Source organism: Ochlerotatus camptorhynchus, unplaced genomic scaffold, assembly GCF_037179485.1.
Source record: "Ochlerotatus camptorhynchus isolate MF236.1 unplaced genomic scaffold, CSIRO-AGI_Acam_v1.1 ptg000535l, whole genome shotgun sequence".
NCBI lineage: Eukaryota > Metazoa > Arthropoda > Insecta > Diptera > Culicidae > Ochlerotatus > Ochlerotatus camptorhynchus.
The window spans coordinates 142,473-166,811 of NW_027041018.1; the positions used below are offsets into that span (position 1 = coordinate 142,473).

At 38.4% G+C, this 24,339-nt stretch overlaps 1 protein-coding gene across 2 annotated transcripts; it reads left to right on the plus strand.

The window, feature by feature from the left end:
* Positions 1 to 8,387: 8,387 nt before the first annotated feature.
* AANATL7 (Arylalkylamine N-acetyltransferase-like 7) lies at positions 8,388 to 24,315 on the plus strand. 2 transcript variants are annotated; one of them, XM_065236205.1, is made up of 5 exons: positions 8,388 to 8,548; positions 22,913 to 23,152; positions 23,210 to 23,409; positions 23,471 to 23,543; positions 23,599 to 24,315. In XM_065236205.1, exons 2-5 carry the CDS (start codon positions 22,931 to 22,933, stop codon positions 23,770 to 23,772), a joined length of 669 nt encoding a protein of 222 aa, XP_065092277.1. In that variant the 5' UTR covers positions 8,388 to 8,548; positions 22,913 to 22,930; the 3' UTR covers positions 23,773 to 24,315. The 2 variants fall into 2 exon arrangements, with proteins under 2 accessions (XP_065092277.1, XP_065092275.1); XM_065236203.1 differs by lacking the exon at positions 8,388 to 8,548 and adding an exon at positions 22,808 to 22,849.
* The last annotated feature ends 24 nt before the right edge of the window (positions 24,316 to 24,339 follow it).

Consider the following 24,339-nt stretch of genomic DNA (forward strand, 5'->3'; position numbering starts at 1 on the left):
GTTATAGAGGGATCAATCCCTGTTACTCTCTGAGACCTTACTCTCGTGCATGCAATGTACAAGGTCCCTGGTCTAGAGCCACGGGGCCAATGGGGTGGGCTATCCAACAACCTCTTTTCGTCGACAACGTCATGCTTGACAGGCGGAACTCACAAGGTCGGGTCCGGACAATACTGAGGTGGCGACACTGATCAGGGCACAAATTTACTGCTCGGTCATCTAGCTTTATCACTTTTTATTCCGTTTACTTACGAGCCTCCAGTAGCGTCTGTGTTCGATTCCTGGTCTGGTCTAGGAATTTTTCGGGTTGAAAAATTTATCGATATCCCTGGGTATAGAACCATAATTGTACTTACCACACAATTACTCTAATGAAAAATTGGAAAATGCTTAGAAAGCTCTCAATTAACAACTCTGGAAGTGCTCAAAGAGCACAAATTTGAGGCCGGCGTAAAGTCACAGTAGGGGTTTTTATTTCAGCAAGGGGTAAGTGACGACATTTCACACTTTTTCTCATCTCAACACATTTCACCTACTACATTTTCGGCGTTAAGGGCAGACATCTCCCTTCATTGGATCACTTATGACACCTGGCGGAAGAATGAGGAGCGCAGAAAAGCAAAAGCCGCTATAGAGTGGGTGAGAACCAGAGAAGCCAAGAATTAAGCCCGACAACGGTATTCGGCTCAAGAGAAAGAAGTCAAACCAACAATCAATACGAAACTAACGATTTTAAATTGGCTCACTACTTGACTAGCCTATTGGTCCCAAGCAAACGATTAACGTATCCCATTCGAGTCGAAATTCTAGTACTACACTATGTTTGTTTTGATTTGCTTTGAAAGTTTGACAGATAAAATGAGGGTGTTTGGCCAGGATACGACTAGGCCCTACGTTGTGTTTTTACAGTGTGATGGAAATCGGCAAGGCGAAGACTTTTCCACAGTATAATTAAAACACTGCAATTATTTACCACTTGGTTCACTGTTTTATTGCCTACGAAAGGCATCCTGCCTGCTCGGAGGAGGAACGAATAACTTAAACTATTTACAACAAATGAGTCCTTAAATATTATTCCCGAACAATAAAACTCACTCACAATAATTATTTACAACTAAAAACAACCATACAAAATGTAAACAATAACAAATGCATACAAAACACTATGATACAAACAATGTGGATCGCATCGCTACCATCGTGGCGGGGGGGGCTTTTACTGGTAACGCTTTATATATTCAAATGCCGTAGAGCCCGGCACCGATGGTGCGATCCAACAGAGGGGTTAGTGGATTTTCCTATGTTTCGAGGGGTGAATCGATTAGCTTGGGACCGAAGATAGTACCAGAGCTGAGCCAAAAAGTTGAGCACGTATCTTCGGGACCTTCTGGTCTTAGAGTTACCTCTATGGTCAAACACTCTTGCAGGCGGGACAAGCGAGCGTGGGTATACTTCCTGGCTGACGATGGGGAGAAAACCGCTACAAATGGCGATATTCGCCTGCTCTACGACATCTCACGATGACTGAGTGGAGCAAGGATGAATCCGAAGACGCCAGTAAAAAACGCTACTGGACTGTTACTTACCGACCTCATTGACCAGCTGAAACGTTGGTTTGAGCACTTCGAAAAACTTCTTCAAGTTTCGACGTCCAACCAGCCATCAACAACTTGGCATGATTCGCCATGACTGTGTGTGATAATTGGTGAGGCATCATGTTACTGTGTATTGTGACGACCCGCGCACCATGTTATCAATTAAATGGGGCCGTCACATTGTTTAGTTTTTTGTATGCCACCTCAAGGTAACTCTAAGACTAGTAGGTCCCGAAGAAACGTGCTCAACTTTTTGGCTCAGCTCTGGTACTATCTTCGGTCCCAAGCTAATCCATTCACCCCTCGAAACATAGGATAATCCACTAACCCCTTATTTTATCTATCAAACTTTCATAGCGAATCAAAACAAACATAGTGTAGTACTAGAATTCCGACAAGAATGGGATACGTTAATCGTTTGCTTGGGACAAATAGGCTAGTCAAGTAGTGAGCCAATTTAAAATCGATAGTTTCGTATTGACTGTTGGTAGAACGCTGTTTCATTAACGGCACTTATTTCAAGTTCAAGGCGTTGTTTGTTCTACGGTTGCTTTCGTTTAGCTCAAGTTCACTGCGTAGCATTCGAGAAGGGTAGTATATAAGTATTATTATGAATAATAAAAGGGACTCAGTGGATTGTTCACCGTCTTCAATCAGATGACAATTCCAGTGCCGCCACCCGCGCTACAGTGTTGTTCTCAAAGTTCTGTGCAAAATTATCCTGAATCAGATACAGGACAAGATCGACGTGACTCTCCGGCGGCAGCATGCAGGATTCCGTCCCTCTATGTGGTATTCATTGACTACGGAAGCAAATTCGACCGACTCAATCACGGATGTCTGTGGGATGCCCTGAGAAAAAATCTAGCAAGTAAACTAGCAATTCATATGAGAATAAACTGCCAGTTCTACCATAGAGGCAACTCTTAGACTAGAAGGTCCCGAAGAAACGTGTTCAACTTTTTGGCTCAGCTCTGATGCTCTCTTCAGTTCCAAGCTAATCGATGCACCCCTCGAAACACTAACCACTCATTTTATCTGTCAAACTTTCATAGCGAATCAAAACAAACATAGTGTAGTACCAGAATTTTGACTAGAATGAGGTACGTTAATCGATTTGCTTGAAACCATAGGCTAGTCAAGTAGTGGCCAATTTTAAATCATTAGTTTCCACTGGTTGGTTCTACTGTGATCTGTCAAAAGTTCATGGTAAACAAAACAGTCAGCTGATCGCAACTGTCTCGTGGACAGTCTTATTGGTGCTCAGCACGAAAAACAAGATCGACGGAGAATTAATCGAGGAAAAAGAAAATCATCTTCGTAATCAATTAATCAGTAATTGTCCTGATGATCAATTAATATGTAGTCTTGAATAAAGCAAACTTTTCCGTATATTATGACAGCGATGGCAGATGAGATCAAGAAGTTCACTTTGCTCGATGGATGGTTCAATGTTGAGGCACCGATGTTGAGGAATCGATACGTAAAGGTATGCTCTACAATACTGTTTAGAACAGAACGTGTCAAAGTGGGCATGACAAGGTGGGTCTCCGAGGGACAACATTTATCATGTAATAGTAATTCTACTAAAGTGCATCCTACTGCAGCCGGCGCCGGTGGTGTAGTGGTAAGCGTGATTGCTTTCTCACCCCAAAGGGTCTGGGGTTCAATACCAGCAGAGGTCGGTGGGATTTTTCAGAGGTATAAAAATCTCTGGTCACGTCTTCCTTCGGAAGGGAAGTAAAGCCGTTGGTCCCGGCCCATGTGTGTTGAATGAGTGCGATATCCTACGCAGGTGTGGAAGCTGCCGATTGCCGTCAATGGATGGTACTCGATGTCTGTCGATGGGCACTAGTTTGCGGAACAGAGAGCGACGTTAAATAAAGGAAAGAAGCATCCTACTGCACTGATCTGGGATTTATAGCACTGATGGACAGGGTCCTCACCCTTACTTATTGTCCAACATTGCAACAATGTAGGATCCATCCCTGAGTTGTGACGCCACCTCAAAGTGTAACAAGAATTATCGGCATCCTAGACGCAATCCCAACATGCTTAACTGACACCAGCTAGGGTGTTTGAACTTGCGGATTGTCGGTGTCTTTTATTAATGGGTTGGGTGGGCGTCCATATCTGACGATACGAGCGCATGATTTATTTGCCTACACCCAACAATTAAATCATTGGACTTGTCCACATATTAGCAAAATATGCTCTTCGACCTTATGGTCGGCAAAAAAAGGTCCTCCGTGGCGCCCTCGCCGGACGCCACACTCAGCAAAGAAATTGGAATGGACTCACCAGTTGGTTTTCGCTGCTGTTGTTTGCTGCGCTGCTGTTATCGGCAGCGACGATGATGTTCGACCGTTGGACGGCCAACGATTTCCACGTGGGTGGACGGTGATCTCTCCAACAATGGCAGTTGGTATCCACCAAGCCCCGATACGCGATGAGAAATTTGATCGCTTTCCACCGGACAAGGTGACGGTTGCCGGGATCTTTCGCCCCGGGAAAGCAGGTGATGTCGTCGGAAGGAAGTTGGATGTAGTCGTCGGCTGTTGAAATTAATATTAAGCACAAAGCACAAAGCACAAATGTTGTTCGACGAGCACATTACCTGGCCTAAATTGGTTTTCTATCTAACCTATGCCGCACACTACATTTAGCTTATGATTTGCTATAACTAAACAATCAACGATAAATTAGAATTTTAAGTACAAGTAAAACCACGTTGTTTTCACTCACTATACAAAACTATACATTAACGCGAACAAAACGACACACTTCCACTGTAAACTGCGGTTCGGACGAAAGTGAAGCGAAACCGTGACCCTCAGATTAGGGAAGGTGACCTCGGCCGAACTTAACGGAAGTTCGATTTTCCCGCGAACTTCTTCGAATGAGATCGGTAATGCGAGAGATTATTCTGATCGTTGGCCACTTGTTCAAAGTCGGGTGTAGCCACTCTCTCTCTTTCCCCAACTTTCCCGAAGGTTTCCCTGGACTCGGCCTTGGGAGAAACTACGCAAGGTCGAGTGGCGTTACTCGCGAGGCATTCCAATTTTAACGTAAATCAGCTAGTGTCGTTTCGCTACTGGCATAGATTTTGGCGTATGGATTTGATATATTTCGTGCTAATTTTATTTATGTCTAATTTAATATTTACAGCACGGAGCAAAGGCTACAGGATGATTTTTGCTGCATGTGGGTGGTGACTAGACTGATGCAAAATTTAAAATTTTCGCTCCACAGTGCTCAAACGGTTCCAAATTGGGCCCTGATGAACCTCCCAAAATTTGAACTCATTTAGTAAGAAACTGACTTAGCGCAAACCATTTGAAGTTTATATGGGAATTACTATGGATAAACTACTATGTCACACTACAGAATACAGTGTTGCCTAAAATACTGTTGCTTAATCTTGCCATAAGATTATCTATCTCTTAAACAATTAATAACAATTTAATTTGACGTTTGGCTGAAGACCGATTTTGTGCAAAGTTGTAGCTGAAAAAAATTCCAATAAGAATAGCAATAGAACTTGTTAACAGTACAATATGGAAAAAGTCTAGAAGACAATAAAAAAAAAGTTTGGTTTTCCCATAGTAATATCCATATAAACTTCAAATGGTTTGTGCCAAGTCAGTTTTTTATCAAATGAGTTTAAACTTTTGGAGGCTTATCAGGACCCGATTTGTAAAGGTTTGAACACTGTGGAGCGAAAATTTCAAATTTTGCATCAGTCTAGTGGTGACGGTGGCTGGTAGCTCAAACACCAACACCTGCATAATGAGCCAAATGTACTCATCCTCACTTGTTTCCTAATGGCGTTGAAGGGTTCTAGTAATTCAACATTCTACTGAAATAAAGGTACAAATAAGTTCGACAAACGCTTTAAAAATGTTAATGATTTTACCTCACAATATGTATTTAATGTTCGTTGTTGTTCCAGAATTTTCATAAGAGGAAAAGCGAAACTCAAAACAGTATCTTTCAAAGGACAAGCGGTACGCTTTTCAAAGTACGGTCACGGTGACCGTCCTTCCGTCGTGGTTGAGATAACGTCTTCAATGCGGCAAATTTTTATCAAAATCATCACACTCAACGCTAGCAAATTAGCGCAGGTTGATAAAATGAACTAGGTTTTGGCGGCAATATAAAATCATAAAATATAGTGAAAAAATGCAGTACAGTCATCATTAGTTGGTTGGGACACAATCGTATGCCATCTAATGAATGCCATTCGCTCGTTGGGATAGATTTTCAGCTGTCGAACCGTTGGTTTTCATTCAACACAGCTCATTAGATTATTCGCAAATAACAGCAACGAAATGTCAAGGCTAGTTTGAAACACGAGATAAGTACTTTTAAATTGGAACGACACCCAATTAACAAGCTGCCAACTAAAAAGCAGCCAGACGAGAAAACCACCAACTAAGAAAGCGTCTCACTTAGGCTGTGTTCCATTTGGTAAATATTTACTTAAAATTGACGCTTTGAAAATAAATTATAATGCTCGATAATCCCTCTGTTGTAAACCTGTCGATTTTCGAGAAGGTGTACGTCAAAATTGATTCCTTGTGTGTCAGAAATAAGTCTACTGGAAAACTTACCAAATGGAACACAATTTTAAGCAGCTGAATTGAATAAACATGAACCCAAGTATCATTGTAAGTTTTATAGGGATTTTAAAGCATTCTACAAGTCTTAATCTTGGTCTACAGAACCCTATTAAAGCCAACATTGCTACTTGTGAAATGTTTCCTATTAACTTAATGTTGCGCTACTAAAATACTTTCACCAGGAAAGCTATTAATCAATGATATCTTACATGGTCAGTAACATGAGTCAGGCCGATAATAGACCCGTATTCACCAGAACATGTTTCGTCTATATCTCCGGAATCAGTTGACCGATACAAAAAATATTCAATAGCGGTCTTTGGAACCATGGTACCTTTCATTTGGTGGTTGTTGCGTCCAGTTTGGTTGAGTGGTTGCCGAGAAACACGTCTCAAATATTGTAACACACAAACATACACATTCGTCTTATATATTATCCGTTAACAAGTACATACTGTTGCAGTAATATTAAATTCAATCCAATAGCAATTTTTAAAACATATTTGTTTGAAAAAATACCAAACGATTCGGGCAGTCGGACAAATTCCTTTTTTGATATTTACAGATTTTTCTGTAACTAAAAAAAGACACTGAACTAATTACCGAATGTTCAGCTGTTGAGATTTCGGTAAAATTTACAGATTGTTAGTAAAGTTATCTTAGTTTTCAGAAATATATTCTCATTGATAAAATTTTATTCACGAAAAATGATATTCCTCTATTTGAGAAATTGGACATATCTGTGTTTTGAGATATGATAAATAAAATATTTTTGAATAATAAATTAATTTTGCATAATAAAATTCCCGATAGTAAGTTAGTTTGAAAATAGTTAGTTGTTAGCGGTTAACGTTAGCTTCTGACACATTGTACCAAGATGTAATCAAGTTTTTGCCTGATGTTTTTATATTTCTTGTACTGTAACTGAAAAAATGCAAAGTAACCTTAAAATATAATTGTTAATGATGTGAGAAGCCCAAAATGTTGCACTTCTCAACTACACTACTAAACAGCTACTCGCCAAACCGTTTCGTTCTAATCAAATAATAACTATGACTTCAAAGTAAATTTACTGCAAATGTTAATATTTTACTCTAAAGTATTGAACAATAGCATGATCGGTGATATTTTTGAAACGTAATAATTTACATCAGAATAGTAATTGATGAATTTTAAATCATGAATGGATGCTGATGTTATTTGCTGGCAATTCTGCTTATCTCAATATTGAAAAAAACATCAACATAGGGTGGCATGAAAAAATTATTTTAGCATTATTAACTTGCTATTCTAATGAAAAAATTCAGTGAAAATGAAGCCAGTTTGGCTGAGCTATGCTCATGATGCTATTCATCACATCTTACATGCGGTTGTACATTGCGGAAGTCGCACGACGGAATCATTTTCAAAAGATCAGCGGATTAAGAAAAATGTTCAATCTTGATTGTGAAGTTGTGAACAAGACTTGTTCTTCGATGTGAAGAGAACAATTTATGAAAATATGAAGGTATTGCCCAAATCGAGATAGAGAGTTTTATATTCTATCTAGTTTAATCAAATACGTATATTGCATCAAATACGATTTATACACTTACATTCATGCTTCCAACCTGTTGAATGTCAGCTTTTATTGTGGAAACTTCTATGTTGTGAGGTATGAGAAAAACGAAAACCATGAGAAAATAATGCTCACTTGTCGCACCACAATCCAACTACCACCACTCGCGTACGCGTGACATGCGTACAAATGATTGTATACATACCAGGCGTATTCTCTTTTATCTCACAGGACATACAATGTGTAATAGTAAGGGAGTAAAGTGATGATTACAATTATTATACCATTCAAAACTATTGGTTTATGAGAAAAATGGACTGCAACCTGTTGGGCCAGTTCACCTACTGTTAACAGTTACAAGGTATTAAGAAACATCTGAAGGGAAAATGCGCCTGCATATCCCAAGTAATATTGCAAGTTTTATTGACTTTTTAAAGTATTCTACAAGTCTAAATCATGGTCTGCAGAACCCTCATAAAACCAAAATTGTTACTTGGTATATATCATATGAATGATATCCAAAGATTTTTCGTGAAGCACTGTATCAAGCTGTAGTACTCCCCCCAATATCAACCGGAGCATATCAGCATATCTTATCAGTTCGTTGTAAACTCATCTGGAGTCAGCATCCTAAGCTTTTCTCCGGGTAAAACAGTGGATAAGATTGTGATTTTCCAATAACCTATATTTACTAATCTTTCCATAAGTGATTTTTTGAATTTGTTTCGCGATAAATACACTCAAGCCACTAGCAAATAATAAAATCTTAGAAGGTAAGGAGCATTCTTTCAATTTAATCTTCTTTATTTCTGAATATATATAAATGATTATTGATTTATTAATCTTAAATTATCATTGGCATTTATGTGATGTAATGAACCTTTGTCGAAACTCCATATACAAAAAAAAAAATGGGGGAGGGGTTGCCTACTGTCTCCAACACTAATGAAGTTGTTCATTATCCCAAGAGGATTTTCAAGGACATCCGTCTCCATGATCTTTTTTAAATATCATTACAATACGCTGCTCCCTCTCTCGATTTCACCCTCCATCAATATTCATACCAGTTCATGCCATCAAGCCGACGCGCCCACCCTTTCTTCGGATCGGTTCACTTTCACTGGTGATGCTGCATTCTTTTCTCGACTAGAATCCGAACGAAACGTGTGGTGGTAATGTCAAAGATATTACGAGACATCACCAGACAGCTCGTACCATTTCGGACGTGCCTTCTTTTCGCGTGCGTATAGCTGAATAGGTGCGTAGAGTACGAAAATCATAATAAAATGAACATGAACAAATAAATCTCTAGGAAGCAAAGGAGAGCATGTCAATTAGAAAAATTTCTTTATCTGCAAAAATGGGAATTATCGTCAAATAAAAAAAAATCTAGGAATACTAGTTATTGGTATATACTAAATATGTATATTAGGGATGGTCCATTAATTATGTCACCCAAATTTGGCGCTCCAAAGCTTGGCCAAATTGATTCAGAGAAGTGTTGGGGATAGTACACAATTTGTGCACAATCTGTTTGCGCTTTTCCGGAAAAATGCTTCGCATTGTCACGGAAATGCAAAAAAAAAAACCGATACTTGCGATACACGAAACTGTTGTTCGAAATGTAATCAATGATTCAGCGTGATAATTAGCTGTTTAAACGTCATCTGAAATAAGCAGGGGTGTTCCAAAGTCGTGTTTAGACATTCTGGGACACCTTATACTTTACGCAAGCTATCAATACCGCCTTCTATATTCTTCAATTATAAGAAATGCATCAACCAACTGTTTAGCTCGCGATGAAGTTCATGACAGTTTGTATTTGGCTCGATCTGACGTTCATATTTTTCGAGTCTGGATCTTCCTCCCAGGCCCCGACCATAGACATACCATACTACAGACACCACCAGACATGTTCAAAGTTCTCCCACGGTAGTGTCCAGAGTTTTAAAACAAACCCCATTATATTCTTTTATAACATAGTTTTAAAGCGGCTTATTAGGTTTTGAATGGACTTAAAGACCATAATAAAAACCAAAAATCTTGCCTAAGTGGAGGTCATATTAAGTGTTCAGCAAAGCTTAAGATGAATCAACACGAAATTTAGGTTAAAACAAACTAAATTAATATGTGTGTGAATAACACGAAAGTTGCGTTAATTTATAATTTATAATTTACTTGTAATGCATGTAAAACCTGTCAGTTAAAAAATATATACATCGGGTAAAGAAAAAAAAAATGGTGCCCGACAAATTCGTCGAACGCGGAAATTTTATCGCTTTCAGGCGATACACTGTGATGGCACGAACTACGGAGTACGAATCCAACCGTTCCCAAGGCCATTATGATACAGAAGAATTAGTTTGGGGAGACAATCATAACCAACTTACGGAAACTAACGCTCAGATTCTCTCAGAATATTTGAAATGTGTTTCCGTTCCAAAATAAGTGTTTTGTTCTGCCCGGAGTCATTATTTTTTGCTTAATTTTTAACACTTTATTTTGTTTACCATCATGAGGAACATCAACAACATATGAACGTACTAATCTAATAATGCACTTGATGGTGTGAAGCAACTGCAGGAAACTTCCTCATTTCATTTTAACAAACAAGTTGGATTATTCATCCAAGAACTTTGATTATTTCTAACATTTTGTAGTTTATTTCAACCAACAAGAAAGTTGATTTAAACCTACATTTGTTAAGAACAAACTGTATATTTTATCTAAATTGACAGATTAGCGTTTAAGTAGAATGATTGAATACCTTATTATTTTGACTTTTTCTTTTAATTCTACTTATGATACGTATTTCGTTTACTACTAGCAAACTTCTTCGGTGACTAAGTCTATGACAAGACTTTGAAGAAGTTTGCAAGCATTAAACGAAATACGTATCTGTTATAGCTTTTATAAATTTATTAGTGAAAGTGAGACAATAGTAGTAGTAGCATTAATAGGTAAAACAACGTTTAACTAAGTTTTCTCAGCTGTCAAAATCAAACAACCAACATTATGGCTATTTTAAAACAAATATTTGCTGGATTGAGGTTGACAACGGAAACAAAAACAAGCATAAAAAGATGATAATTTAAACATAAAAGTTTGTCAACATAAAACAAGACTGATCAATTTTTAAATGGTTGAAAGGCCGAATATGATGAGGGAAAATACATTGCTGAAGACATAATTTATCCCATAACATTATATTATATCTTGCTCTACACACTTTGAAATAACTAACACAGTGCAACACAAAATAGGGTAGAGAACTACTTCGGCCTAATCGCCCATTTTGGGCCTATCGAGCAGAAAACTTCAAATAAATCCATGATTTCAGAGTTAACAAGTCAATTATGCGCTTGGTACGATACTTTAGTTAATAAGCTACCGAACGAAGTCAATGCGAACGTGTGGTATGAAGGTTTGCACCCATTATTCCCAAAAACAAAAGAAACGCTCCAAACGAATCAATTTTTATCTTCATCCGATAGGCCGAAGTAAATTCAATGGCGTTTCAATTGCGTTTCAATGCGTTAAGCCGAGTTTAAAATCTGTAGGCCGAGTTTGGCGTCAAGAAGCAGTGTTGGACTTATGACAATATATCAACGATTGGTTTCTCGTTTTCAAATCTTACGGTTTGTACGTAAAGGTAAATAAATTTGGAAGCCATCAGTAATAATAACATTTCGTTTGGTGCTAAACTGAACTAGATTAAGAAAGACTAAGTGCGGGTTATGCTTAATAGGCCGGAAATGGGGTAGTTAACCCTATGTAAACAAAGTTAGGGCTTCAGTTTCTGCAAGTTCTCACCCAAACTAGCAAAACCCTATTAGGGTTTTGAGAATTTATTTCGAAATTTTGATTTATGCCATCATCAATATTTTTGACCGCCTTTTGGTGTTGCACGGCTAAATCTCGCAAATTAGTTGGTATTTTTTAATGCAGTATTCTGACGAAAAGTAAAATTCTGGCCTTGACATGTTCGCAAAAGTTTTGTATTTTGCTGTGAAGAATATTTCGTCAGAAAACTGCATTGAGAAATACCAAATAGTTTACGAGATATAGCCGTGCAAAACCAAAGCGTGCGCAAAACTATTGATGACATAAATCAAAATTTCGAACTAAATTCTCATAACCCAAATAGGGTTTTGCTAGTCTGGGTGAGTACTTACAAGAACTGAAGTCCAAATTTTGTTTATATTTGATGACCTTGAAAATGTTGCACTGTCTATCATGTGACATAAACGATGAGACGTTATCAAAGATGCCATATAAAATTAAGCGCTCAGAGACTAAAAAGTCCGTTACTCCATGAAAGGTAAGATTGATTGAGCTGAATTTCACGTCTATTATGACTCAATTTTACGTAAAAATTGACGCTCGTCATTGTCAGCCTCAGAGCACCTAAATTTACATGAATTTTTCTACGTGAAAATCTTTTCTAATGTTCTACGAAGCCCATGCGCTTATTGCACCAAAGTATGCTTTAAACATCCATCTTGAAGATGAATGAGAAAATATTTGGATTTACTACGGTTATGTGAAATTATTGTAAGATAAAATTCCATTCCAAACATGCCATGTGACACCTCTTTCTTCATGTTTTTTTTTTATTACCATTAAGCTTTAAATAGACTTTAAATGGATCATTGACCACGTTGGCCTCTTCCTATACTAGGCGACCTAGGGGAACCTAGGCGACAAATTCATTTTTACGCCAAAATATTTTGATATTATTCATGATTTTTTACGAATAGGCTTTCTTTAGACTTAAAATGGATCATTGACCACATTGGCCACTTCTGGAACCACCAGAGTGCCCCTGGGGGAACCACCAGAGTGCCCCCGGAGGAACCTATGCTAGGCGGCAAATTCATTTTTACACCTAAACATGTCGTGGTTTTGTTTTACAAATAGGCTTTATTTAGATTTTAAATGCATCATTGACCCCATTTGTCACTTCCGAAACCATAAGAGTGCCCTCGAGGGTACCTGTAGTAGGGGACAATTTCATTTTCACAACAATTTCATTTTGAGATCTCAGCAAAATTTATGTTTGTTAACCAAGATCTCGGCAAAATTTATGTTTGTTAACCAAGATCTCGGCAAAATTCCCGTTTGTTAACTGAATCTCAGCAAATTTTTCACTGAGATCCAGGAAAATAGATTGCTGTGGTGGTGGTGCCCATCTCGGCAAAAAATCTAGGTGTGTAAGGCACAATTCCATTATTACACCAAAACATGCCGTACGACACCTCTTTTTTCGTGGTTTTTCATCCGTAGGCTTTCTATAGACTTTAAATGTATCATTGATTGCATTGGCCACTATCGGAACAACTGGAATGCCCCCAGGAAACCTTAAGTAGGGAAAATTATATTTTTACGCCAAAACATGCCGTGCGACTTTTTTTTTGCATGGTTTTGCATCAGTAGGCTTTCTATAAAGTTCTAATTGGATCATTAATTACATTGGCCGCCTAGGAACCACCGGAAAACCTGCAGTAGGCGACAATTGCATTTTTACGCCAAACTGTGGCATACGATCAGTAGGCTTTATATGAACTTTTTTCATTACTTTTTGTCAACATGCAAGATGTGACGATATGAAAAGATATGAAAAGTTTCGTATACACCGATGAAAATTCAATAATAATATTGAGAAAGATTTTTTCGGAAGCAAGGACTAGCCTTGCACTCGCCTGGGAATTGAATCGTATGGTTTCTGAATTGTTTCAATAGGCATTTTATACCACTCGTCAATCAAAAGTTTTTACAACTTTTTTACAGACGTCGATAGTGGGAACACATTCCTCACTCGAATGGAAAAAGCTAGAGTCGGTGTATAATGAGTCACGCCAAGAGTGAAGCCAAGTCTACCTATTGAACTGTCAAACCGGCTACCTATTGTGCAAAGTAAACAAACATTACGATGCTATGAAAGGTCCACGAAAGGTATTGCAATAAAATATAAAATAAAATTGAAGAAATGATCATAAACACGCAGTGAGCATTAAATTGTCATGGGATACGTTTACTAATGATCAGTAATGAGAATTTCTACTATTGTTTGATAAGATAATTTGACAAAATCACTGATATAATGATTCACTACAGCCGCAATTTTTTGTTCTAGCTAGAAGTCATTTGAAGTTGATGTAGAAGTCCTCTGTTGCCAAGTGAAAAGAAAGGGAATCCTTCGAAAACCGTGATGCGAGTTCAACTGTTTTTCTCTTGGCGTGACTCATTATACACCGACTCTAGAAAAAGCAACGAAAAACCCCAGGGATGCGTTTTAGTGCATCCTTACTTATTATTCAAATTTTGCTTTTGTCTTCGTCCATGTGACTCAATGACATTTATATAAGGTCTGGGCCACCAGGCAGTTTGCTGGTGTTAGAAGAAAAAATGCTGTAAACATTTCTGAGCATCTGCGAACAGATAGGAATGCGTCACTGCCAACATACTGAGAACAGATAGAAATACGTAACTGCCAACATACTGAGAACAGATAGAAATACGTAACTGCCAACAGCTGTTTCGTGTAAAAGATAAACATTGCAATAAAATACGAACACCACAAAGCATTTGCACATTTCACTAACACCAATAAGCCCTTTGGCCCAGACCATGGTGGGTATACAAATGGTGATACAGCTTTGTCAGTATATAGGCGAGGAGGTCGCGGGGGGGAAAAGTGCGGTTTTAGAGCAAATTGTAAACAAACTCGGTCGCTGTCCCATACAAAAATCCAACATCGCTGAATCATGAATTATACACATTAGAACACCTATATGTAGTCACCTTGGCCCAGACCTTATATAAACGTCATTGCATGTGACCATGCCGCGTGTGAGCAGTAAGATCAGATTGAAAAAGAGAAGAAGACAAAGATGCATATTCATTCTTTGCGATTCGTTATGAAAAATGTAGACAATGAACATTGCGACCAATATATAATCATAAAAGGTAGCCTCGATGTTTACTTGCATCTGTATTAGTATTTCGAAAATTAGTTGATAGCCTGATTTCCCCTTCACGGAGAACCAAAACTACCCAACGGTTGAGTTCTTCAAACTTACTTTTGAGTTGATGCCTCTCACTTGCTCTCTTTTTGATGTCAAAATTGAGTAGGCGCTAGAATTTTAAATTGAGGTCGGAACTGCCAACCTGGGTGAAAAGAACTCAAAATTAGGTACTTTTTTCTTCCCGTGTAGAGTAATATTAACGTCTAATCAAAGTTAAGTGGTAAAGCGTGCAATACAGAATGCCGTTTGTGCTTTCAAAATTCCAGCGAGGCCGTATAGTCAGTGCTCGACTAGCAGGTGCTTCTATCACGGAAACTTGCAAACTGGTGGGTGCTTCCATTAACACAGTTTGCCGGGTTATGCGTGAGGACGAGCAGCCTGGGAAGACGGCAGTTGATATCAGCAGTTGTGGGCGGAAACGGAAATTGAGCAGTCGGCAACAACGTTCAAAAACAGCGGATCGTCAAGACAGACAGGCGAATTAGTGTTGCTAAATCAACAGCTGCTTTAAACACAATCCTTTATGAACCAGTTTCTACAACTACTGTCCGAAAAGAGCGGTATGAACCTTCAAGCCGCTGTCAAAGCCGAAAAATGCTGCGGAAAGGATGCGCTGGTGCAAGGACCATACCAAAGAAGAATACCATACGGAATGGACAGCAGATGAATGGAATCGTGTGGTATGGACAGATGAGTCCTCCTTCACGTTATTCCCAACTACAGGTCGGGTTTACGTGTTGCGCACACCGGATGAAACATACAACCCAGAATGCCTTCGACCAACTATCAGAGATGGTGTGGGGTGCAATGTTAAGGCATTCTCTTGGACCTTTGTTGCTATGAAGGGCAACATAAAGGCCAAGGATTATGAAATAATATTGAACGACGAAGTATTTCTTCACCCAACCGGGGGATGTAAGATTCGCTTACAATTATGTGTGATTCATCATCAGAGGATGTTAGTGGAGACCGCATGAACCGAGGGGAGTGTATTAGTGAGTGAAATTAATTATGTCGAAAAAAATAGAAAAAAGGTTGCCGACTGGACTCGAACCACGGACGTTACGATTATCAGACCTGTGCTTTCTCCACTGCTCTCTCCATGCTTCTGAATATGGTTAGCCTAAAAGGAAAGATGAAGCGCTCATTTTCTCGCATGCTCGACTTCGTATGCTTTTTCTGCTGGAGAGATTCGAGACAAGTGTGTGCGTCGTTCTACAAGCTTACTGGTATAGTCAAAAGCGTAGATGGAACACGAAATAAAAAAAAGACAAAAAACCATTACATCGCCTGCATGGTCAATTTCTAACATTCGTTGCGATGTTCATGAACAGAGGATGATAGGAAACGGAACTAACATTCATTGTAAAGGGTGATACGGTCAAAATTTGGTCAAGGGAAAACGCGTGTAAATCGGTGAAATCGTTTATTTAAAAAATCAAATTAAATTTCTTTTTCAATTTCAATTAGTATAAAATTCAGGAAAAATATTCAGTTAGGCTTCCGCTTTTCCAAATCCGAATGGCCGGGCCTTACGCTTGACCCCTGCCATCAGATTTTGTACAGCCACCTTGTCCACCTTCTTCGCCGCAGAAAGCCAGTTTGCCTTGAACTGCTGCTCGCCCTTTTGGTCTTCTTTAGGTTCCGCTTGACAATAGCCCAGTATTTCTCAATTGGGCGGAGCTCTGGCGTGTTGGGAGGGTTCTTGTCCTTGGGAACCACCTGCACGTTGTTGGCGGCGTACCACTCCATGGCCTTTTTACCGTAATGGCAAGATGCCAAATCCGGCCAAAACAGTACGGAACAACCGTGTTTCTTCAGGAAAGGCAGCAGACGTTTATTCAAACACTCTTTCACGTAAATTTCTTGGTTGACAGTCCCGGAAGCTATGAAAATGCTGCTTTTCAAGCCACAGGTACAGATGGCTTGCCAAACCAGATATTTCTTTGCGAACTTTGACAGTTTCATGTGCTTGAAAACATCTGCTACCTTTCCCCTTCCTTTTGCCGTATAAAACTCCTGTCCCGGAAGCTGCTTGTAGTCGGCTTTGACGTAGGTTTCGTCGTCCATTACCACGCAGTCAAACTTCGTCAGCATCGTCGTGTACAGCCTCCGGGATCGCGCTTTGGCCGTCGTATTTTGTTTATCATCGCGATTTGGAGTCACTACCTTCTTGTAAGTCGATAGTCCGGCTCGTTTTTTGGCTCGATGCACGGTTGTAGACGATACACCCAGCTTATTTGCGGCATCTCGGAGAGAGAGGTTAGGGTTTCGCTTGAAACTACCGGCAACTCTCTTTGTCGTCTCAGCGGCTTCCGGTTTTCGATTTCCCCCCGATCCAGACTTCCTGGCTGTCGACAAACGTTCCCCAAACACTTTAATTACATTTGTAACGGTTGATTTGGCAACTTTTAGCGATTTTGCCAACTTTGCGTGCGAGTAGCTCGGATTTTCGCGATGCGCGAGCAAAATTTTGATACGCTGCTCTTCTTGCTTGGACGGCATTTTGACAACTGAAGAGTGAATTCCAAAATCAAAATAGGAGCAACATTCTACACACACACACCTTCAAAATGAGGGGTGTTCAGGTTTTTTAAATGCAAAATTGAAAGAAATACGTCAAGTTGATATTGACCAAATTTTGACCGTATCACCCTTTAATAGATTTTTGGTTTGCGTGTACGCAGAGCATGAACATGATTTCCATCATCTTCCATTGCCAGCGCAGTCCCCGGACTTAAACATAATCGAGCCACTCAGGTCAACCCTTGAGGCCCGAATTAGGAGTGTGTTACCACCACCATCATCATCATTAAGATTTGGAAAAATATTTGATTGAAGAGTGGGATAAAATTCCCATTGAAACTGTCCAAAATCTGTACGATTCAAATAATGCTAAATAAAACATGATGTCGAATTATGTGCTGAAAAAAGCTCATTGAAATCGATAGATGCGCCTTTATTCCGGTTTTTGCTCTGACATGAATAATTTACTTATTAAAAGCTTTATAAACGTTGACTGTCTTCCTGATTCAGAACCAGAAATTTGATCTAATAACAAACTGAATAAGTGTAATATGCACATACATTGACGCTTTAATTCGACTGTCTTCAATTGATTTAATAAAATGCTTTATTAGACGTCTTATAAATGTTTTCTAGCTCCATTATTTGATTTCATTGCATTGCTTTACAATATTGCTGTATAAAGGCTCTTATACCACTATGAGTCCATGTTTTAATTGCATGCTTTATAAATGCTTTATAAACGACGTATTAGATTCATTATTCGACAACACTGGTTCAGTCTAGCAACAAGACGAAATCAGTAGAGTAGTGGTTACCGTTTCCGCTTTCCAAGTAGAAGGTCGTGAGTTCAATCCCAAGCTCAACCCTTTTTTATTTGTGTTCTAAATAATAATCATCGATTACATCACTCACGACAACGAATGCATTGATATTGTTCAAAATTAACCGAGCATCCTTTCCATGGAAATGGGACAGATGAATGAATTAATGATACCCACTGGACCTTGGGATGATCGGGAGTGCTGATAGGTATTCAGTTTCAAACAAGCTTTTATTGAATATTGAGTAGCCCATATGATGTATTCTAGGATAGCTCACATGGCAAGACAAGCGGCTGGTGATCGGAAGGTACATGGATCGAAACCCATGCAACCAACGAACATATATAAATGAATATAATAAATTATCTAATATCTGTTGTGTTTGTGTATGGTACGTGCTTCGTCTGAAATAATGAAAACAATCTATAAAAAAGGACAACTATATGAATATCTCCTACCGTTCTTTATTTTCGGGTTAATTTTCCTGCAGTTGAATAACCGTTTAATAAATGTATAATAGTGTCTAATTTAAACGTTACTTCACATGTTAATCAGCGTATACATCATCGCTGTTTAAGGAAGCAAAATGCCAATAAAATGCTAACGACTAAAAATATATACGTACCCTAATTAAACAAAGCACAAGCAATAAAAAATCTCAAATTGGCCACTAAAATACTACAGGGGTGCACCAATAAACAAAAAAGAAGTTGCAATAGAAATGAAGAAAAAGGCAATAAACAAATAAAAAGCTTCTTTTAATAATTTGAATTTGAGCGGTGAAAGTGGCAAAAAGGGCAATAGCAAATAGAATACGCTCAATTAAATAAGGATGAATCTCCACTAAATTAGGAAATTTGAGCACTAAATAACTCACCCACGTCACCTGCAGTTGAACATATTTTCCCATAAAAGTGGCAAAATGAGCAATGTTATATTGAATAAGCGCGATAAATAAATCTAAAAGGTCCCACACAAAAAGCGCACAGTTTTTTTTTTATCTAGTTCGTTTATTTGGAAGGCTCAATCGTAAAGCGCACAGTTATCACTGTTTAAATCCAAATATGCTGTAAAATCGTGATTATTTCCCCAAAAAGAAAATGAAAATATCTTTTAAAAACTGAAAAAGTTCCAGAAACCAGGAGATAAATGTATGCTTGAACATGAGGATGAGCCATCGTAAAATATGAATCGTTCTTTAAGAAAAGAAAATAATTCATGTAGGAAAGTAAAAATGAGCAATTAAAAACAAACACTGCGCAATACAAAATTAAAAAATCCAATGATATTCAGGAAATATTCCTTTAAATTGAAAGTTTATGAGCCAATAACCCAGAATAATTTCCATATGGTATTTTCAAGATAGCGATAAATAATGATACTGTGTCTTGGCTAACAAAGACGATGTCGATAAAGAAGATTAACGAATGTGGGTCTAATTGAAAAAGGTACCATTAAACAAAATCAAAAGAGCACTAAAAACAGCTGTTTTAGCAATATATACGTCACAAAAGAGCACTAGAAAATGCCATTTGAGCAATATAAAGGTAAAAAAAAAAGACGCAAAAAGCACAGTGAATGTCCCAGGGAAAATTTCAAAAAGGCTCAACAAAAAATAAGAAATGAGCAAGAAACGTATAAAATTAGCACTTTGAAAAATAAATTGAGCATTTTATAGGCCATGAAGGTCACTAAGAACGAAAACAATATCTGTTGAAAACCTGCAAATCTTCATCGAGCCACAGACAAACAGACATAACACTCGCATCTTGTACATCGAACACGCTTTTAACGGTCAATTTAAATATGTGTTAGTTGATAGCACCTCCGCCAGTGGCGCCCATAGTTAATTTAATCTTGCATTCAACCCCTTCATTTGATTGTTCAAAAAAAAATGAGGCGATAGTTCGATCACAGACAAACAGACATAACACATTGAATAGTTTCCACTGTAAACCATCGTCTCTAAAACACTACCGCCATCTGTTGAGAACACTGTCACGGGTAGCACGCCCAACAGATGGCAGTAGTGTGTAAACGTCAAACGCAAGGAAATTAACTATAAGCGCCACTGGCGGAGGTGCTATCAACTAACACATATTTAAATTGACCGTTAAATGCGTGTTCGATGTACAAGATGCGAGTGTTACTTCTGTTTGTCTGTGGTTCGATGAATATTTGCAGATTTTCAAAAGATATTGTTTTCGTTCTTAGTGACCTTCATGGCCTATAAAATGCTCAATTTATTTTTCAAAGTGCTAATTTTATACGCTTCTTGCTCATTTCTTATTTTTTGTTAATTTATTAATAAAAATTGTACAAGTGTTATTAAGCAAGAAACGACTTCTTAAATAGGCGATTGTTTGTTGGGCACTTCCCCGGAGGTTTCACCAAAGCAAACTTGGTGGAACCAGTGTGATTCCGGCTTCTCCAAATGATTTGCCATTGAACTGGGTTTTGAATATGTATGCCACTTTATGTGTAACAGGACCCCCCCCCCCCCCCCTGTAAGTTCCAAGAGCAGCCAATGTGGGTAATGATCCAATTCAAATCAATCCAGTATTTTGTGATTGTTAATGGCCGTCGTGAGTGCCTGTGAGTATCCATGGTTTGACATTCAAGGATGAGAAACTATTAATATTATTCAATTTTAATATTGTGTACATTTCCTTGAATTTGTTTTCATTTTGATTGTCATTTACGCTTTTTAAAGTGGTTGAACTCAAAAATGTAAATATCAAGTTTTTTTTTTTTTTCCTTTGGTTTGTTTTTTCCGTCGATCTTGTTTTCCGTGCTGAGCACCAATGCTTCCGACGTGCCAGAAAGGCAGCTCCCACACCTGGACCCTACCTATCGACCCATCAACTCATGAATCGGGGACCAACGGCTTTACTTCCCATCCGAAGGAAGGCGTGATCAGAGATGTTATGCCTCAGAACATCCCGGCGGCGTCGACTGGGATTGAACCCAGGCCTGCTGGGGTGAGAGGTAATCACGCTTACCACTACACCACCGGCGCCGTTAAATATCAAGTTGTTTGCACAAAATAACTTGGCGGCCATTATCGAGCGCAAATTACGGGATAACACGACTGTTCATGAAAAAATAAAATAAAAAAAGAGCTGTCGTACGGCGTAATTTGATGTAAACATTATATTTTCCTCTACGGCAGGTGCTCCCGCAGACATATCGATGGTTCTGAGAGCGGCCAATGTGTCCCCGGGAGTACTCCGGTGTCCGAAGTGGCCAATGTGGTCAATGATCCATTAAAAGTCTAAAGAAAGCCTATTGATGAAAACCATGAAGAAAGAGATGTCGCGGGGCATGTTTTGGTGTAAAAAAGAAATTGTTTTCTACTGCAGGTTCCCCGGAGGTACTCCGGTGGTTTTAGAAGTGGACAATGTGGTCAATGGTCCATTCAAAGTCTATCAAAATCCTACTGATGACAAACCATGTAAAAATGAATTTGTCCCCTACTACAGGGGGCACTCTGGTGGCTCCGAAAGTGGCCAACTTGGTCGGTGATCCATTTAAAGTCTATAGAAAAAAAACAATGAAGAAAAAGGTGTCTCATGGCATGGTCTGAGTGTATGAAAGAACTGACCGCATTTAGAACCCTCCCTCAGGACCGATTCCAGGGAAATGACCATATCTCGGTTGATTCTGAGCCGATTTTTGCTCTTGGTGCGTTATTCGCTTTGAAAATGATTCTATTTTTAGCGTATGAGCAAAAAACACAGATTACTAACGGACACCCTGAGAAAAACTTATCACAAATTGAGCAATTTAGACATGCCCTCCGGAAACCCAGAATATCTCCGGTATCCGGTAACCATGGTCACTTCCACTGCAATACCATAAAATTTGATTAGTTTTTCAGTAGAATGCTTCTTGAAGAATAAAAATCGAACAATATTTAACAAAGTTACATCAGTACAAATTTGCTAGAACCCTATGATTCGCACAACCCCTGTAGAATTATAGTGAAGGGATATGGGTGTACTCCACCAAAGTTGCAAAAAAAGGAAATGTATCGCGCTTTGGAGCATCGTTCATTCTTTTTAATATAGAAAACTTAAGATACGTCCATATAACTTTTTTGTTAATCCTTCATAAAATAGATGAATTACCGTACAGATGTTATAATCTATCATCTCGAAATGGACATTTGCCTACAACTCTTCGAAAACATCACCAATTTTTGTGATATTTGCGGGAAAGTCTGATTCTAGCAGACCTTCCCAACACTTTACTCTATGCTTTTTTAATAAATAAAAATGATAGAAGAGAGAGATAAGTCCTCCTCAACTTTAAATCTTATATAAGAAAATCCCCGATTGTAAGCGATATATTATCGAAATATGATGGCACTGCAGCATTGTGCAATTAATAAATTTTTATATCGTTTCTATTGATAACCACTCAAAAGAGAAAAAAAAAACTAAAAACAAACTTCAATAATCAATTTGACTTACCTACGAACTGCATTGATAAACCACCAGGTCACCCGGTGATCATTGTATTATCGGAATACAGTAGATATCGTGAATTTGTTATCGCCATTGATAGCATTGTAATCGCTTTAATCAAAACACCTGACTACCCTGTTTCTTACAGTTCATTGCAATGCCTTACCGTGACAACACTACATTTCTTAATTAATAATACAATGTTATTTATGAAGAGATTTTCTACCGTAAGAACTTATTATTCTCAATCTTTAATAGTAGCTCTTAATCGATTTTTTTTTTGTTTGCAGCTTTCTCGTAGTACAATCATGTTGGATAGCAAGTTGGACAACATTCGTATAGAGACAATAACTAGCAAATACTACGATGACGTGATCGAGCATCTTCGGCAAACCTTCTTTGCCGATGAACCATTGAACAAAGCTGTGCACCTTACCCGTCCAGGCCAGGGCCATCCACTCTTGGAACTCCATAGCCTATCCACCCTAAGAGACAACGTTAGCATTATGGCAATTTCAGGCGAAGGAGAAGTGCGATAGTCGAAGGTCCATGCAAGCGATAAATAATATGGACTCTTACCATTTCAGATTGCCGGTGTAGCATTGAATGGCATTCTTCATGGCAATAGAGATATAGAACAATCCATGAACAAACTTAATGATATCCAGGATGAAAATTTCAAGAAAATTTTCAAACTACTCTACGAGCAAAATTTGAAAATTAATCTTTTCAAGCAATTTGACGTTGATAAGATTTTTGAAATAAGAATACTTTCGGTTGACTCAAAGTAAGTAGGTACATAGGTTTCGTATCTGTCGTTGTGAAATTCACATAAGTATTTGCTTCAGGTTTCGCGGCAAAGGATTAGCTAAGAAGTTGATAGAGAAAAGCGAGGAACTTGCTTTGGACCGCGGCTTTCAGGTAAAAAATCGAAACATAACGAAACCAATAATGTATACAATAACCTGCTCTACAGGTCATGAAAACTGATGCAACCGGAGCATTTTCACAGCGCGTAGTAAGCTCATTGGGATTTATAACCAAAAGCGAACTCAACTACGCAGACTACTTGGATGAAAACGGAGAACAAACATTTGTAGTCGAACCACCACACGAAAAACTTAAAATTATGTGCAAAGTAATCAACTAAGCAATGTGAAAGCATTCCCACAGGACGCGCATTAAAGCTAACGTACTAGTCATTGACAATAGAAATACCGATAATCATGATATTTGAAATATTTATCAGTGTATACTCAGTGTTACCAAAGATGTGCAGAGTCGATTGTTGTTTGATAGAAGCATAGCTTACTTTGTTCATTCGTTGATGATGTTTTGTACTATTTGAGAATTTTTTTTTTGTTCGGTGATGTTGTGTTCAAAAATTATTTATTAATAGCCAATATTTTAATGCTCACAAGGTTTGAGTGTTTTAAATTATATCTGTAATCACCACTACAGAATTTCACCAGTAAAATTGATGGCATTGCCAATTTTTAGCCAGTATTTTGATAGGTATTTCAAATACCGTCCTACAGAAACCGACCAATTCTGAGTGATAATATTGATTATATTGGGAAAATATAAATGAGTAACCCAGTTCACAATCACTTGAGATAAAGCATATACCTACACGTATGAACCAATTGTAGAACACAAATCAAGGAATAAACGATACAGAAACAAACGTACACGAATGTATGATTTAACAATTTCT